The sequence below is a fragment of the Eptesicus fuscus genome, chromosome 12 (genome assembly GCF_027574615.1).
Source record: "Eptesicus fuscus isolate TK198812 chromosome 12, DD_ASM_mEF_20220401, whole genome shotgun sequence".
Lineage (NCBI taxonomy): Eukaryota > Metazoa > Chordata > Mammalia > Chiroptera > Vespertilionidae > Eptesicus > Eptesicus fuscus.
Window position 1 is genome coordinate 93,529,734 of NC_072484.1, and position 16,614 is coordinate 93,546,347.

The 16,614-nt window shown below is 54.6% G+C and overlaps 1 protein-coding gene across 1 annotated transcript in view; it reads right to left on the reverse strand.

The window, feature by feature from the left end:
• The window catches only part of CABLES1 (Cdk5 and Abl enzyme substrate 1), a 73,671-nt gene extending 60,937 nt beyond the window's left edge, over window positions 1-12,734 (reverse strand). The window contains exon 1 of the mRNA XM_028155794.2: window positions 11,909-12,734. Coding sequence (XP_028011595.2) covers window positions 11,909-12,531 — 623 coding nt within the window. The 5' untranslated portion in view covers window positions 12,532-12,734. The remainder of the gene's footprint in view (window positions 1-11,908) is intronic.
• Window positions 12,735-16,614: the final 3,880 nt, after the last annotated feature.

Consider the following 16,614-nt stretch of genomic DNA (forward strand, 5'->3'; position numbering starts at 1 on the left):
CTCAGTCAGCAGACCATGTGGCAGCCCCTCGCCGGGTTTTAGTCACCCATGGTCAGCAGGGGTCCTGACATACCAATTAGAAAATTCCAGAAATAAACAATTTCTAAATGGCATGCTGTGTTGAGCAGCGTGTTAAAACTGCCGTCTCACTCTGTCCCACCAGGACAGGAGTTACCGCTTTGACCTCCATCTCCGCCATACAGACTCTTCCCGCCTGTTAGTCACTCAGCAGTGCCGTCTGGGCGATCGGGCGACGCCACAGGATCCCACACGGGGCTTAGACGTCCCCCTTATGAACGTCATAAAGGCCCCAAAGTGCCGGGATGCTGGCAATCCCAACCTCCAACAGAAGCCATTCAGCGCTTCCTGATGGGTCAGTGCTTAGCTAAGACGGGAAAGGCCGAACACCCGTGCATGGAAGACAGGAACAGGAAAAGCACGTGCTGTCACGACGGCGGCGTGCTGCGCCAGGAAGTACGGGGCCTCCAAGCAGACTCGGCCAGGGTGCCCTGAGACTAGGGACCACTTCTCAGAACCTCTTCCTAGTCATTGCCGTTCATCTCTTACTGTGCTCACCTTATAAATCAAACTTTATCCGAGGTATTCCCGTGTAGGAAAAAACACAGCGAAGATAGAACTCCGTCCTCTTCCCGGCTCCAGGCATCCAAGGTGCTGGGCATCGCCGTCCCCAGGATAAAGGGGGGCATTACAAAAACCACCAATAAAACCAGAAAGAGATGCAATGGCTGCTGGACTGTTAGGTCTGCTCCGGCCTTATGCTGAATGAAGTAGGGACCTACGCGGACCTGGGTCCCCGCAGCAGAGCATAACGCATTTGGCAAAGGCTTTTGTCTTCTCTCTTCCAGAACAAATCTTTACTCTCCACATTCAAAGTCTCTCAGGCTTCGGCACCTGGTAATCAGTTGCAGACATGTGCACGCTGAACTGGGGACTGTGTGAAAAATCTCGTGATCTCACTGAAGGGCGTTTTTTTCTTTAATAAAAATAAATGATATATCTTTAACTGAAGGTAAATGAATAAAATCTGATTTGGGTTATTTATTTGAAACGGATACGCTCAACATTTACCTGAACAGGTATTATTAGAATTTTTAGGCCCAAAAAGTTGGAAATGAGCATAAAACTTGAGATGATCTCGTTAAGTATGAACGGCACCAACATTTGAAACAGGAAAACGTCCCCACGCATGTCCTCACTCAGAACGTCATTTATAACCCGCAGCTCCGCCCCCTGCAGCTCTGGGGAGTCAAGGCACAAGTTGGGGAAAATAAAAAAAATGAAATGAAAGGAAACAGGGCCACCCTCGGTTTTACAACTTTCCCCGCGGCGGGGTTTTTCAACGCACAGCATCGGACTGCGCCCCTCTCCTCCGGCCACAGAGATGGCACCGCCGTCCAACCAGGCCACACAATGAAGGCGTCTCCCTGGACCGCGTCTCCCATCCTCCACAGCCAGTCCATCTCCAAGTCCCTCCACGGCCTCCTGGACCTCTTGGTCTGCCCCCGCCCCCCCCATACCCCCCCCCCCGGCCCATCACTACCCTCTCCTGAGGGCGGCACCTCCTGCCGGCCCATGGCAGGGGGCTCTGGCTTAGTTGCGCACCTGTTCTCCCACCGCAATGGCACACAACTTTCAAACAAGCCTCATTCTGACTCCGCCTGGCTGACTCCCTTGGGGACCCCCATGCTCAGGATGCTGATCAAAATCCTCAGGTGGCCCCAGTCCCTTTCCCCTCCTCCCTTCCGAGCTGCAGGCACACAGCCCTCCGTCTGCTCCCTCTCTTTCCCACTGTAAGCTGGCCCAAGCCACTCTGCAGTCTGGCCAGTCCTCCCAGCTCAAGGGCCGGACCCAGGTGACTGCCCGCTCCCAGGTGGGCACAGGATCCTGACTGCCCCTGCCGCCCGGCCCAGCTGCCCGGCTGTAATTCTTCTCTTCTGGGAGTCGGACACTGGCCCCCAAGATGTCGGAACAGCCCAACCACGTGGCTGCTGCACAGAGGTGTGTGACCCTGGCACACAGAGGGCGTGGGCTGACCGATGCCAGGGGGCTGGCTCCACTGGGGTCCTGGACCGTCCAACTCAGTCTCTCCAGGGCTCAGAGAGGAGGTGGGTCAGGTGCAGAGAGACCCGTGAACAGGGAGGGGAAGCGATGGGAAAGGTGAGGCCTTGTCACCAGACCGACTCTCGGCCACACGGGCCCCGGGGCCCCCAGGAGCCTCACATCGGGGTATTCTGCTTAGAAAAGGAGGCCAAGCAGGCAGCACAAGGACCACAGGACGAGGGCCGTGGCTTCTGCAAAGGGAGTGAGCCATGGTGCATCTTCCAGAACTGTCCGTGGGGACACTGCCCGCGGTGCGGCCCATGAGGGCCGCGGGATCCCACACAGGCAGCATCCTGGGTGCGGCGTGGGCTGGATGCGCTGCCACGCGTCACCTCTCTGCTCTAAGGGTCACCCCTGAATGTGTGAATTCACCGTGTCCTCCCTCCCTGTCCCCAAGGCCTTTGTTTTGGCCATGGAAACTGTGAAGTCTCCCCTTTACGAGGGCCAAATGCACTGCCTAATGGAGGGGGTATTGTCTTCCTTTGCTTCTCTGATTTTATTGTACTTGACTGAAAATTAACACAATGCCGCCCATTACCTGCTCCAGCCCAGCACAGCTCCTCCAAGCAAACAGCTCCTTCCCATGACCCCAGCGACCTTGTCAAGTTTCTCAACTGCTTTTTTTTTAAAAAAGAGGGAGAAAGAGAGAAACATCATCGATCGGGTGCCTCTCATATGTGCCCCGACTAGGGATTGAACCTGCAACCCAGGTAAGTGCCCTACCCAGGAACCGACTGAACCGGTAACTTTGTGGTGTTTGGGACCACACTCCTACCGAGCCATCTGGCCAGGACTCGCCTGCTTCCTGACAGGCAGACAGTGTAGGGCACAAGGCAACTGTGAACAGAGTTAGCAGCTACAGGTCCCTGCCCAACCACCAGGGCCCCAACCTCTGCTGGCACTGCATGCAATACCCCAACAGCAGGATTGTTAGTTCCATTTTATAGAAGAGGATGCTGAGGCCCAGGGGACTAAATGAGTTGTCCAAAGGTACCACTCAGGGGCGGAAGCTGAATCCAACGCTGGTCCTTCTACTCTTGAATCTGTTCACTCAACTTCCTGAGGAGGAGGCCAAGCCGCAGGGTGCAGGGAAGCAGGACCTGACACCAAAACTATTATGTGGAGAAAGGTCATTACTGGGGAAACTTTCCACATCTCGGGCCCTAACCCAGGGTTCTGCTGGCTGGCCCAGGGTTATCACGTGGAGATCAGCATCCGGCTTGATGAGAAGGCTGGCTAGCCAAACTATAGGACACTATTTCTTTGTATTTTCACATAGTGACCTCGGCTGACTTAGCCCATAGTCTGCAATGGATGCGGGCCCAGCATGTGTTCTCCTGAGGTTGATATGCCAGTGGAAGATTTGGACCAGAGGAGAAAAAACTTCCAGCACCTAACAGAGTGCTTTTTTTCTCTTAAGTGATACTGCTATGGTAGAGTTTCTGTTTGTTTTCAAACTCTCAACTTAAAGTGGCAAATGAACTAAAAACAAAAAACAAAAAACTCATAGATACGACAACAGAACGGTGGTGACCAGAAGGTCAGGGGGAACGGGAGGGTGAAATAGGAAAAGGGGGTCAAATACACAGTAACGGATGGAAACCAGACTTTTGGGGGGTGAACATGCAACAGAGCATACAGATATCAACCTGCAACTGTACACCTGACATTTATATAATGTTATTAACTGGTGTTATCTCAATACAATTTCAATTTAAAGAGACAAACAACCTCTCCACTTGGAATTAGAAAATGTAGGTTCTGAAATCCCAGCTGGGCCACATGTGGAGACTTAACCACAGAGGAGTCCCTCAGTTCTTCATGGTCTCCACTCTCTAATCTGTAAAACAGCCGCCACGTTGCTTTTTTGAAACGACTTGGTAAAATAATATATATGCAAGCGCTGTGCAAGTTTTTGTAACGCCCCAAACAAGTATCTAGAACTCATATGATCAGATGTTTGCTTTCGATGCATGAATTGGAGCCTCAATTACCCACACAATTACCTTGGACATTTGTAATGTCATCTTCCTTCCTCACTGTTCTCTCTCCCAAAGCAAACTTTACTCAAATCAAGACTGCCTTTCACCACCCGATCAACCATTTATCCCCTAACATGCCCAGCTTGGTTGTTACTTGTTACGCAAAACACTACAGACCTTACCTCTCCTCCAGCCCCTCCCTTTTCCCCTCCTCCTGAGAGGATCAAAGCAGACAGTTTGCTTTACCAGTGGGTCAGGGAATAAAATGCTTTAAAATAAGACTCGATGTGCAAGGCACATAGGAATCGTTGGCATCTGAGTATTCGATTATTCTCTCCTAGAACGGTCTGTCATCTATTTATCGTGACATTTACCTTAGAGTTAAGTACTCCCGGCCTCAGAAGCTAGGACAAGACCAGGCTCTTCATACACACACACACACACACACACACACACACTATTATAACACTAGAGGACCGGTGCATGAAATTCGTGCAGAGGGGTGGGGTGGGGGGGGGGGGTCCCCTCAGCCCAGCCTGCACCCTCTCCAATCCAGGACCCCCTGGAGGATCCTACAGGGATCGGGCTTTAACTGGCAGTTGGACATACCTCTCACAATCCAGGACCACTGGCTCCTAACTGCCTCACCTGTTGGCCTGGTCAACCCCAACTGCCCGCCCCCCCACCCGCTGGCCTGGTCGCCCCACGCAGCCTGCTGTTTGGTCGTTTGGTCGCCCCTCACTGCTCCCCCTGCTGGCCTGGTTGCCCCACACAGCCCGCTGTTCAGTCATTTGGTCCTCCCTCACTAACCCCCCCTGCTGGCCGGGTTGCCCCACGCAGCCTGTTCGGTTGTCCGTTCAGTTGTTTCGGTTGCGACGGGCGCTTAGGTTTTTATATACAGAGATTCCAAGTCCTAAACTCCTAGCACTTGCATGTTCTGTTTTAGAAGCTTTTGTCTTTCTGACTACATGCAGCAATAAACCCCAGACCACATTAATGATGACCCTGTTAAATATAAACTATGTGCAGCTATCCAAATGCTAACACAAACAAAGAAGGCAGCGGGGAGGGGGTGGGGTTACAGGAAACCCTGACTGATTGGTTTTTGAAAGCCTCCAAGAACATACAAACAAAAATAAAAGTACAACATTACACAGTTTTACGGAAGAGTAAGGGCTAATGATTTTGATTCCTGCATGCAGTCTCTTTGAACCCCAGTGTCTGTGAAAAGTTCGGTTTTAAAATTACATGTTGGATGAAACTTGAGTGGGTCAGATTTTTTTTAGGTGGAACATGGGTAAAGGGGAAATTCACAAAACTCTGTGAAGTAACAGATTCTCATAAAAGCGCCTGGTCTTCACCACTCTTTCTCTGATGATGACAGCCCCACAAGGGGAGAATGGGAGGAAAGAAAAAGCCCTGACTTGTAACGCTGACCAATTCTTGTCATGTAATTATATACTCAGGTCACCAACCAGCTCACAGATTCCTTAATCCATAGGAGCCAGCGAGAGCACACTACCAGGTCTAGACAAAACCTGGCTTAGAAGCCAGAGAAACCAGCTTCAAATTCTAGCTCTCGATTCTATGAGGTCTTGGGCAAGTTTGGCAACAAGCCTCAGTCTCCAAAGCTCTAAAATGGGTATAATCCTCAAGGGAGCAGGGGGGCTGCAGTGGTGGCCATGGCTGCCTCCCATGAAATACAAGGAACTTAAAACGGAGCAGATGTGGGTTTCAGATGGGGGAGAAGGTATTGGTGGGTCCAAACAGAAGCCGGGAGCATCCAGAAGGCCAGGACAGGGAGGGTGGCGGGGAGGGTCCAGCACTCACCTCCGGGGCAGAGAGCACTGGACTAGGACAGGGGTCACACACTTTTCCTGTACGGAGCCAGAGAATGAACATGTTAAACTTTTCACCCATGTGGTCTCAGCCGCAACTCCTCAGTGCTGTCCTTGGAGCACAGGGGCAGCCAAAGACAATACAGGCATGAACAAGCCGACCGTTCACAGCGGATTTCATTTCCACACAGCCCGTGGCCACACTGGGCCCATGGGGGGCGCCGTCTGCAGAGCCCTGGGCTGTAGGGGAAAGGGTGAAGCTGGGAAGACACGGAGGGTTCAAACCAAGGAAACTCACAGGAAGGAGGTGTTGTTATTCCCATTTCATAGATGAGAACAGTCACGAAGGAAGTGACAGCCAGAGCCACAACCAGCTCCTGCTGTGCCAGGCCCTGACCCTACTCCACCGGGAAGTACACAGTGGGAAGCCCAGATGCTGAAGCAGCAGCCAGGCCTCAGGGAGTAAGTGTGGGGGAGGGGACCAGGCAGGTGCTGGGCAGGAGTTCCTAGTCACCGAGGCCCCCGTCCACCCTGGACTGCCCTCTGGGCCCTCACACACAGGGGTCCTTCCTGAAGGACTGAAAGGCAGAAACCATGCTCAGGGAACCCAGGGCGAGGAGGGCCCTTTAAGCCAACGGTCAGCCAAAGCCAGTCTGACAAGCATTCCTGAGCCCGACTCACAGACCACAGCCCAGGGAGTGTACTGGGAAGGAAGGGCACAGACTCCGGTGCCAGATGCCTGGCTGAGCCCAGCTCCCATGTGTGGGCTGAGGGACCCTGGCAAGTCACTTAGCCTCTGTGCCCTCTCTAGGTGGGGTGAGACGGTGTGCCACCTGAGGGCTGTTACATACAGGAATTCACTTAATCCCCATTCGATACTGTGTTAGATAAAGACACTGTCAAGGCACTGAGCCCCCCGCCCCCCCGGGGGGAGTGTCCCAGGCCTGGTGGGGGCTCCAGCCAAGCCCTCCCGGGGAAAAAACGGCCTATTTACGTGCATCGCCCAACAGACGGCCACAACGCCCGTCCTAGGACCAGCACGGCGGCTCCGCACGCCTGGTCACTGTGCTCAGTGCGTGTGAGAGGATGACACAGACATTAAGCTCCAGTACCAGGATTTCCTCCACAGCATCCCAGACGGCCCACAGAGCCCCAAGTCACCCTCTGCCCCCGTGACCTTGACTCCTGACCCTCTGTGTCGTTAGGGGCTGAAACCTATGTCTACAACCTGCAACAGAGGCGACGCTTGCAGATCACTCTGGGATGCAGGGGGTGGAGAGGTGGGGGGGATGGGGGGTGGTGAGGACTGACCGCTCCCAGGGCAGTCGTCCAGCCTGGATGGCTCCTAAAGTTGCCGGTCCAGTTGTGACACCTTCGCTGCCAGATGGAGCTCCGCCAAAGGTGGTTTTTAAAGGCCTCCCTCACCCCGAGAGAAACCCATTCACCACTCATTCGTGCATGTCCTGTGACCAGAGCCACATGGAACAAACTTAACACCATGTCTGCATCTGATTCTAAGGTCAGGTTATCCAAACGCCCCCAAGCTAAACACACAAGACTCCGCAGCAGGACGCAGGACGACGGCGCCCAAGCCCGAGACCCGGAGAGCCTCAGTGTCCCTCCATCCCAACCCTCCAATCCCACAGGGAGAGGGAGGACGGGTAGGGCGTGAGGCGACGGCCCAGGGTTACCAGTCCCAACAGCCCAGGCCCGGAATCCAGGCTGCCACGTCCGGCCTGGCACCCTGATCCCATCCCGCCCCCGGCCTCACCCGCCTTCCTCCCCAGTGGGCTCTAAAGCCACCTGCCCTTGGCCCTCTCCCTGCCTGACAACTCTCCTCCCGACGACGGGAAACAGTCCGTCAGGCAGAGCTTCCTGGGCAGCGTGGGCACAGCCGAGCCAGGCCGCAGTTCTCCCTGCCCTTCCTGGAGGGCAGAGGTCACACGTGGGCCTGCTGCCCTCCCTGGGCACTGGCCAGCAGTAAGCAGGCTTCTGATTTACTTCCCCTTCCAAGCTCACCCACAGCATTTCGGACTTGGTGACTGGCAGGAGGGCAGCAGGTGAACCCGGGCCACTTGCCTGGGTCCTGAGGGCAAGGCCTCCCCGACCCTTGGGTGAGCTCCTGACCAGGGCCCGGCTGGAACGGCAGCTTTGCTTCCACAGTTCATGTTTCTGAAAAAAATGACTCAACAGTAACGTGGGTCGGCTTCCTGCAGAGGAGCTCAAAGTCTTTCACTGACCTCTGCACCCAATCTCTGAACCCCGGAGGGTCAGTGGCTTACAGTTGAGCAGAGTGGTAACTTTGCCTGAAGTCACAAAGCCAGGTGGGAGTCAGGGAAACATGTCCAATCCCCTCTCCTCCTCTGGGGCCGATCCCCTCGTCAGCTCACAGTGAGGCGACAGTCACAGCCGAGCCCAGGTTTCGCCCGAGCAGGGCAGTGCAGAGGGAGGGAGTCCAGAGCTCGAGTCTGCAAAGCAAAGCGGCGAGTGTGCAGGAGCCTGGGCTCGGTCCCAGTGCTGAGTAACTAACTGTACAGCATCCTGAGCCCAGCTCCCCGGCCCCACGACAGGAGCACAGCACGGGGAGCCTGTTCTCAACCTGCAGCTCAGCTGCATCCAGGCAACTGTTTAGAAACAGGAACGGAGGTCCTGTCAGACCTGCAGGCCCGAGCCTGCCTTCAGGGAGGTCCCCTGTGACTCTAAACACGTTCACGCCCCAGAAGCTCCGGTGTGTGGAGCAGTCACTGCGTCCCAGGGCCAGCTCTCAGCATGGATGTTAAGAGCAATTAGCACTTAAAAGAGCCCCAGACACAGGCCAAGGCTCTTATGAGGAAACACCCAGAAAAACTGATTAACTTGCTCCGGGTCACACAGTGGCATCAGGATTCAACCCCAGACCCGGGGCTCTTCTGTACCCCAGGGCCCTGTCCTGCTGAAGTCCTAACTCCCCACAAGGCACCATGCTCACTCAGACGTTCTAAGAAGCAACATCCTCACGCTATTTTAAAAGAATACGCTGGTCACCGTGCACCTCTCCTGTCAAGGGCTCAGGCTGTGGGCTTCTGGGTGGCTGTCTGCTGCCAGCTGCTGCCTTAGAAAGGAAACCTTAAAACACACCTCATAAACTTGCCCTCCCTTTCACCCATTAACACCCTCCCCGTGGGCAACCCAAGCGGAGAAACAAGTCAGGGTATCAAGCAAGAGGCATCTTTTGACTTCCACCTCCGCCACCTGGACTAGCCCCTCCCTGTGCAGGCTCCCCAGGCTGGAGTCGGCCACGGGGCCGTGGTTCTGGGTCCCCTAGAAATTACCAGGCAGAATGGCAAGTAGCAGAGCAGCCAGGGGGCCCAAACAGAGGCCACACGGGGCCTGTGGAAGAATCGACACACGGTGACTGAGGATTAAACGTGACCAATGTCAACCCTCCAGCCCGGGGCAAAGCGACTGTGTCATCGTCCCACTGACACACCCGTGCCAGGCCTGGGCACAGGACACTTCCTGTGTCGTCTTTCAGAGTTTGGAAGTCCAAGCAACAACTGGGATCGGTTTTACACGTGTCCAGGTGGAAGTGACAGAAAAGCAAGGCTTTCAAGATTTCAGAGGGGATAATTCTGGAAGCTTATACACCCACAGCAAACCCGGAACATGAAACCTCCGGCTCCTGAAGAGACAGATTCAGATACACTGTGGCAACTAGCTCCCCATTTCCTTTTGTACGGAACCAGCTGGGGATCTTGTTAAAATGCAGAGTTGGTCTCAAGTAACCTCCGTGGGATCGGAGAGGTCGCATTTCTAAGAGCTCCTGTGAAGGTCAAAGAGCCCACACTTTTGAGCAGCGAGGTTTACACAGCGAGGAACAAACGCAAGGAGAGCATAACGGGATTTTAAAATCCACGGAGGCGCCAGGGACCCTCCATGAAGGCGTACGTGGAACCAGCCCGCCTCGCAGGGTTTCTTAAAGGGAGGCACGCGGGAGAGCAAAGGGCATCCTTTCTTCGAGCGCGTGTGCAATCTCCATCACTGTCTGGGCAGTTCAAGGGCGCGTTAGGGATCGCAAAGCACATGCTTCTGGCAGGGCCCTGGGAAGCAGCACAGCACGGGGAACCCAGCGTCCCAGGGTGTCTCCACTCCAGCAGCTGTGCTCAGGCGAGCGCTCACGGCCGTTCTTAAGTCAAGTTTTGCCCATTAACAACCTCTCTGTACTTTACATTTGATGCTGTGTCTGTGGACAACTGTAATTTTTTGAATGCTCACCAAGGTGTCAGTTATAGAGAATCCCTAAGTAGAAAGATGGATGTGATTGTCGGGTAAGGAGGGACCTTATACTGACTAACCCATCTTAGTGTGTGAGTGGGGGTGGGGGGGGGGGTGTCACACAGACAAGGGCTTCGCAGTGATACGGTCAGAGAGTAAATTCCAGCTCTTCTTTGGATCAGAAGTGCCAACACACAAGAGCCTCCACAGGCCCTCACAGGACATTCCCGAAGTGGGAGGTAATCTGATCTCCGGCTGCTCTTCGCACAAGAACACATCTGTGTACCAGGAGACACAGGCCTGCCGTGCACACTGGCTTGGAATACCATGGATGTTTATTACAATTCCTGTCTTGACCTTCTGGATAGCTGGGTTTATGCTCAAACTATAGACATGACGAGCCAGTGAGTGATGTCAGGCGGTAACATCCAGCTGCCCAGAGAGAAACTGCTGAGTGCGCACACTGCCCAGAACGGAAGGGATTTCCCTCCCCGCAGCACCCGCTGATGGGAGAGGTGAGCGCTGACAAGAAATGCCAGGGCCAGACCGTGCCCTGTGCCCAGACGGGTAATTCACCCGCACAGCCCAGGCTGCTTCCCGGCTCCTGGCCCCGCCTGCAGCCCTGGGGCTCACTGCTGTGCTCCCCTGAGCCGGCAGGACCTCGCCCACTGGGAAGAAGGAGACTCAGCAAACTTCTGGAGGAGGGCAGCTTGCTCTTCCCCATCTGTCCCCTGGGGGAGGAAGTGCAGTCTCCGCAGGCACCTTCTCACTGGGCCAGAGCATGCCTGAGCTTCCAGCCAGCATTACAGAACAGTCTCCCTCACCTCGGGCCGCCATGTACACACTGGGTCCCATCCCAGAGAGCACCCCCAGGCCGCTGGAGGTCACACTAACCGCGCCAAGGTGGAGTCCGCTGTAACTAGCGGCCTGGGAGGCTGGACACTCTCCAGGGAACAGGCCAGCATTCCCAGCCCCTGGGTCCTCTCCAACCTCGCCCACTGCCTGACAGTCTAACTCCCCGCTGTCCCCTGAACACGTGGTGACAAGCTCCAGCTATTTCCCGAACAATAAGCCAATGGCCAACATTTCATGTTTTTGCTAAGATGCTCAATACCTGCAGATAACAAGTTAGCAAGCAAAACATGCTTTTAACTAACTCTAGCAAATTCATCTTGGCATGAAAAAGAAACCCAGCCCTATTTCACCCCTGGCCTGGATCAAGGGAATGTAAGAAGGACTTGACATTTTTTGAGAAAAGTAAAAGGAAAACGCCGGGAACACTTGAGCGCAGGCAGGAATTTCTCAGGAGGGATTCGCCGCGTGTCTGGGACAGGCTGGGGCTCACACGCGCCCCTGAGCCGCCAGCGGCCCATGGCTGCACTGTGTGCCCCGCAAGTCTCCCCGGCTGGAGGGAGCGCATCTCCGGCCGGAGGGTGGAGGTCTGCTCCTGGCGAGGGGAGGGTTCGGCGCCGCTTTTTAACGGGCTCCCGCAACTCCTAACTCTGCACCCACTGCGTGGCCATGGTGCTTGTGCTCTGCGGGCTGCCCACGCTCAGGCCTGGGGTCTCCCCCACCCTCGCGTGCCCCGTGGTTTGGAATGAGGGCTGGAAGCCCAGGGACCGGCCGGGCTCGGGAAGCGGGGAAGGACCGTGCTCCGCAGCGCAGAGCCGGCGGGAGGGGCACGGGGAGCGTGCGCGCGCCCCGGACACTCACCGGGACCTCTGCAGCTGCTCCAGGGCGCCGGCGCCGCAGACTGGGCCCTCCAGGGCGCAGAGGGTCTGCGAGGTCTGCCTGGCGAAGGCGACGGGCAGGATCCCCGGAGTGAACGAGCCGAGGCGGCCCCGGCTGCCGCCGCCGCCCCCTGGGGTCGCGGGGCCCAGGAAGGCAGCCACGGGCCCCTGCGCGCCGGCGAAGGCGTCGTCCTCCTCCAGTTCCTCCGGCCCGTCGGGCGGCGGCGCGCAGGCGGCGAGTCCCGGCAGCGTGGCGTGGCCGCCGGGGGCCGGGGGCGGCGGCGGGGAGGGCTGGGCGAGGCAGGGCCCCGACCCGGCCTCCGGCAGCGCCGTGCCCGCCGCGGCGAGCGGGCTGAGCCGGCTCCTCGCGCCGCGGTCCTCGCCGCCGCCCTCCCCGTCCTGCAGCGGCGGCCGCCCGTCCAGCGAGATGCTGGTGAGGAAGGAGAGGGCAGCCCGGCGGCGCCGCGGGTCCACGCGCGGCTTTCTGGGCTCCGGCAGCTGGGCCGGCGCGGCGGCTGGGGGCGGGGGCTGCGGCGGCGGCGCTCCGCTGGTGCCCGAGGCGTCGGTGCTGCAGGCGGCGGGGCCGGGGGTGGCGGCCGCCGCCATGGTGTCCAAATGCGGCGATATTTCCGCGGCGCCCGGCGAGCGAGCGGCGCCCAGTGCTAAGCGGCGGGCGCGAGCGCCGGCGGCCCGGGCAGGGCAGGGCGCGGGGCGCGGGCGGCGTGCGCGGCGGACCGGCCCCCCCGCGGGCGGGCCATGCTTGCTCCTCGGCGTCCGAGCGGGGACGCCGCCGCCCCGACCCACGCGGCTCCTCGGTTCCCTGGCTGCTGGCTGCCGGCCCGCGGGCCCCAGTCGGCCGGTCGGTCCCGCCGCTCCCCGGCCGCGGGCCCGGCGTCCGTATTTCTAGGGGCGCGCGCCCCACGCTCGCGCTCCGAGCGCTCTTGGCAATAACAGTGTCACGTGTGGGCACGGAACCCGGAGGAAAACAAAGCCGCGGGCGGCGGCCGTGGAGCCGGCGGCGGGCGGCCAGGCCGCGGGAGGAGGACGAGAAGGAAGAGAAAGTGGAGCGGCTGGCGGGCGGGGGCTCCGCCGGGCGGTCCGGGACGTTCGCGCTTCCCGGGGAGAGTTGGTGGTTCCCGGGACTCGCGGGAACCAGGGAAGGAGGCGAGGACTTCCTGGGCGCGCGCATTCCGGGGAGCAGGGGTGCGAGCGAACCCTCAGTCGCGGCTGAGCAGGTGGTCCCGGGAGTTGGGGGTCTAGATTTGGCCCTTGAACTTTGTAACTAGCCCCCGCGCTGCCCTTGGGCCCGGAGAAGTCAGTCGTTATTCGTAGTTACGGGGGCAGGTCCACAGCCTCACACGGACTGTCCCACCGTGAAACGGGCTGAAAACCATTGAGGTTGCGCCTCATTCACTCGGAGGACGCAGCCCCGGAGACAAGCACACGCCCGCGGCGCTGGAGTCCAGGCGCGCGGACAACTCCTGCGGCCGGACGAGGGCACGTCCCACTTGGTGGGGCTGTCACTTTTCATCTCTTAGCTGAGGCCAACATGAATGTTCACTTTGGTCCTGAAATGTGCTCCGTTTTCTATGAAGTCAGAGGTGGACTAGGATGGCCTCGCACACCTTCCCCTTTTGAGGATTATGATCTCTTTTCTTCTTATATAAACTGGGACCAGTATGTATTTTCTGTCTTCCAGAAACACCCGTTTTGCACCTACCCTGCCTTCTGTAAGGATGGGTTCCTGGCCAGAGTTGCAGCTCTGGGTCTGGGAAGAATCCTTGAATGCAGTACCCCAGCCCCACCCCAGCAAGTAATCGCCTGCCCTGCGGGGGGTGGGGGTGAGGACGCGGGGGCGGGGGAGGGGGGCAGAGCTGTGTGGAGGGAGCAGGTCTCCCTAAGTGGTTCGGGTGTCACACTCAGTTAAGCTCTGCGACATCGTTTCTGAGGGAGAAGCACTGTGTTTGAGTTCAACGGATTAATTTAACTAAAGGTTTAAATTCAGCCCCGGGGCTAATGGGTAACTACATGGAAATTCCACTCCATGTCAAGTTCAGGGGAGTAAGCTGAGTAAAGGAGAGTAAATACACCCTGTCCAGAGATGTGCCGCCAACCTGGAGGAGAGATATGGGGGAGTTTCAGGTGACATTTGCTCAGGACAAACGTGGCACATGGCCATTTACATGAACAATTGCTCATATTTTATTTTATGCCATTTTTAGGCCTTTTGTAAGAGGGAAGCCTGGTGTCTATTTATAGTAGCCTTACAGCAGCTAAGCCAAAGCTTAAGGACCAGCTGTGCGAAATTTCATTAGGATTTTAATTACTTTGTTTAACTACCTAGAAACTTCCAAGTTGCTTTATTACAATTAACTTACTTTCCATGACCACTGGCCTAGTGTGCTGAATGGCACCAACTGGGCACATGTAAAAGCAAACCTATTTTTTAAATTACAATAGTGATATATGTTCATTGCAGAACATTTCGAGAATAAGATAAGCGAAGTAGTAAAAAAGCATCATTAACAATCTCATTTCCTATGAAAATAACTGTTAAACTTTTGATTTTTGTCTTGTGAGGGTTTTTTAAAATTTATCTTTATTGGGGGGAGGTAAGGACAGAGGGAGGGGTGGGAACCGGGTGGAGGGGAGCTATGGGGGGAAAAAAAAGAGAAACAACTGTAATAATCTGAACAATAAAGATTCATAAAAAAATAAAATAAAATTTATCTTTGTTGTTGAAAGTATTACAGATGTCTCCCTTTTCCCCATTAGCTGCTTCTAGCCCACCTCCACCCCTACCCCATGTCCTGTGTTGTTTTATAAACAGAAGCAAAAGCAGGCTGTTTGTGTCTTGTGACTTTTAGCTTGCTGTGTTGTGATCATCTTTCCATGTAGAATATTCTTCTACAGCATAATTCGAATGACTGCGTGATGTTCAATTGGACAGAGAGTAAATCATTAAGCCTGTGCCAAACATTAAACATTTAGGTTGTTTCCACTTTTGCTGATACAGAGTGCTGATGACATCCTTTGTTTTTCTAAATCTTGCTGCCGCTCAGTATTGGTTTCTTAGGTCACATAGGTTCTGGGGCAAGCGGCACGTCGTGTTGAAGGCCTTCCACCTAGAAAAGTTCCAATCTGATTTCCCTCCCTCTTGCCAGCATTGGGCATTACATTTTTTTTTTTCAGAAATATCCATTTCTTTGCTCATTCGAACAACTCTGCCTATTTTAAATGCCAAATGTGCAAACTAATTTAAAATATTTATTGAACCATCAAACAAGAATCAATATCCAGTTTACCTCCACACTGCTCATGTGAGCCTCTTCTAGGGATATGGCAGGTATGATTTACTGTTCACCTACTACATGCCAGCCACAGAATATTTCTAATCCCATGACCACCCTGTAGATGGGGTGCATCACATCAATATTTTACAGATGAGGCTCAGAAAAATTAAATAATTTCCCCAAGGTAACCTAGTCCTTAAAGTGGTTGGGCCAGCAAGACCCAAACATGTTGTAGCGCTCTCTGCTGGTGAGGATGTTTTATGGGAGGGGGCCAACTCCAGACTTAATCTTATATTTGTAGTAGTGGCCCACTGCATGGATTCATGCACATTGAAAGGAAATTAGAAGAAATATTTTAATGTCGCTGTTCGCCCTTTCTCTATAATAGAAGTGTCAACCAAATTCACAATCAACCATGACAGATGGAAACACACGCGTGGGATTGGCGCCAGTGAGAGCTTTATATGTATTGTGCATGCGCAAGTCAACTTCGCCTTTTATGTATATAGAATAAACCTGCTTAATCAGACCTGCTTTCTGATTTAGCTAAACTTTTTCCAGCCCAGTGAAGCACCCCAGCTTCTCTTTCAGGTAATTGTCAGCAACACAGCAGTAAATATCAACACGAAGCAGATTATTATTGTAGATCATGCAGGGAGAACAAGGGTAAAATATTTAACTGCAGAAGGTTTGACTATATTCTGCGCAGTGATAAAACCTGAAGTCATTTTCAAGGTCAACCATTGCTTACTTCTTTTCAGTCGGGTCAAGTTTCCTGGCTAATGAAAAGAAAATAGGATTCCACTGAGTCTCCTATGTACCTACTCCAGGACTTCTATGAGGATCAAATGAGATGAGGCACCAGAAAACGCTTCACAGACATCTGGTTAAAGAGTGAAATGTTTGCACCTGGTGATAAAGCAAGTCGTGTTCCTGGGCTGAAGAAACTGCGAGGAGGCTGGTCGTCGCTACGGAGAGAAACCGAGCATTGCTACTCGAGGTCATTACCTGGACTGACACTTAGCACATTAGCCTAGCCTTTTCTATATATAGATTTCAGCATCAACTATAATGGAAATAATAGAAGCTTTAGAGCAAGAGGATTTGGGTGTCAAAAAAATCTCTTAACCTCTCCACACCAGTTTCCTCTGTGGGTTATTCTGAGGTACAAATGAGACTGAATGAGAAGCATTTAAAATCCTTAAAGTACTTTGTAAAAAATGTCTGTTGTTATTTAAACCATCCTAATCTATTTACTTTATGAATTATTCCAAATTTACTTATTTTTCACCTAGTTATTGATCAACTCAGGGCAACTTCCATGGCACAGCGCCACCTTGCCACAAAAGGGATAAAAAGAGTGGCCTTTAGCCCTGGTGCCCTGGACAGTGAAAAT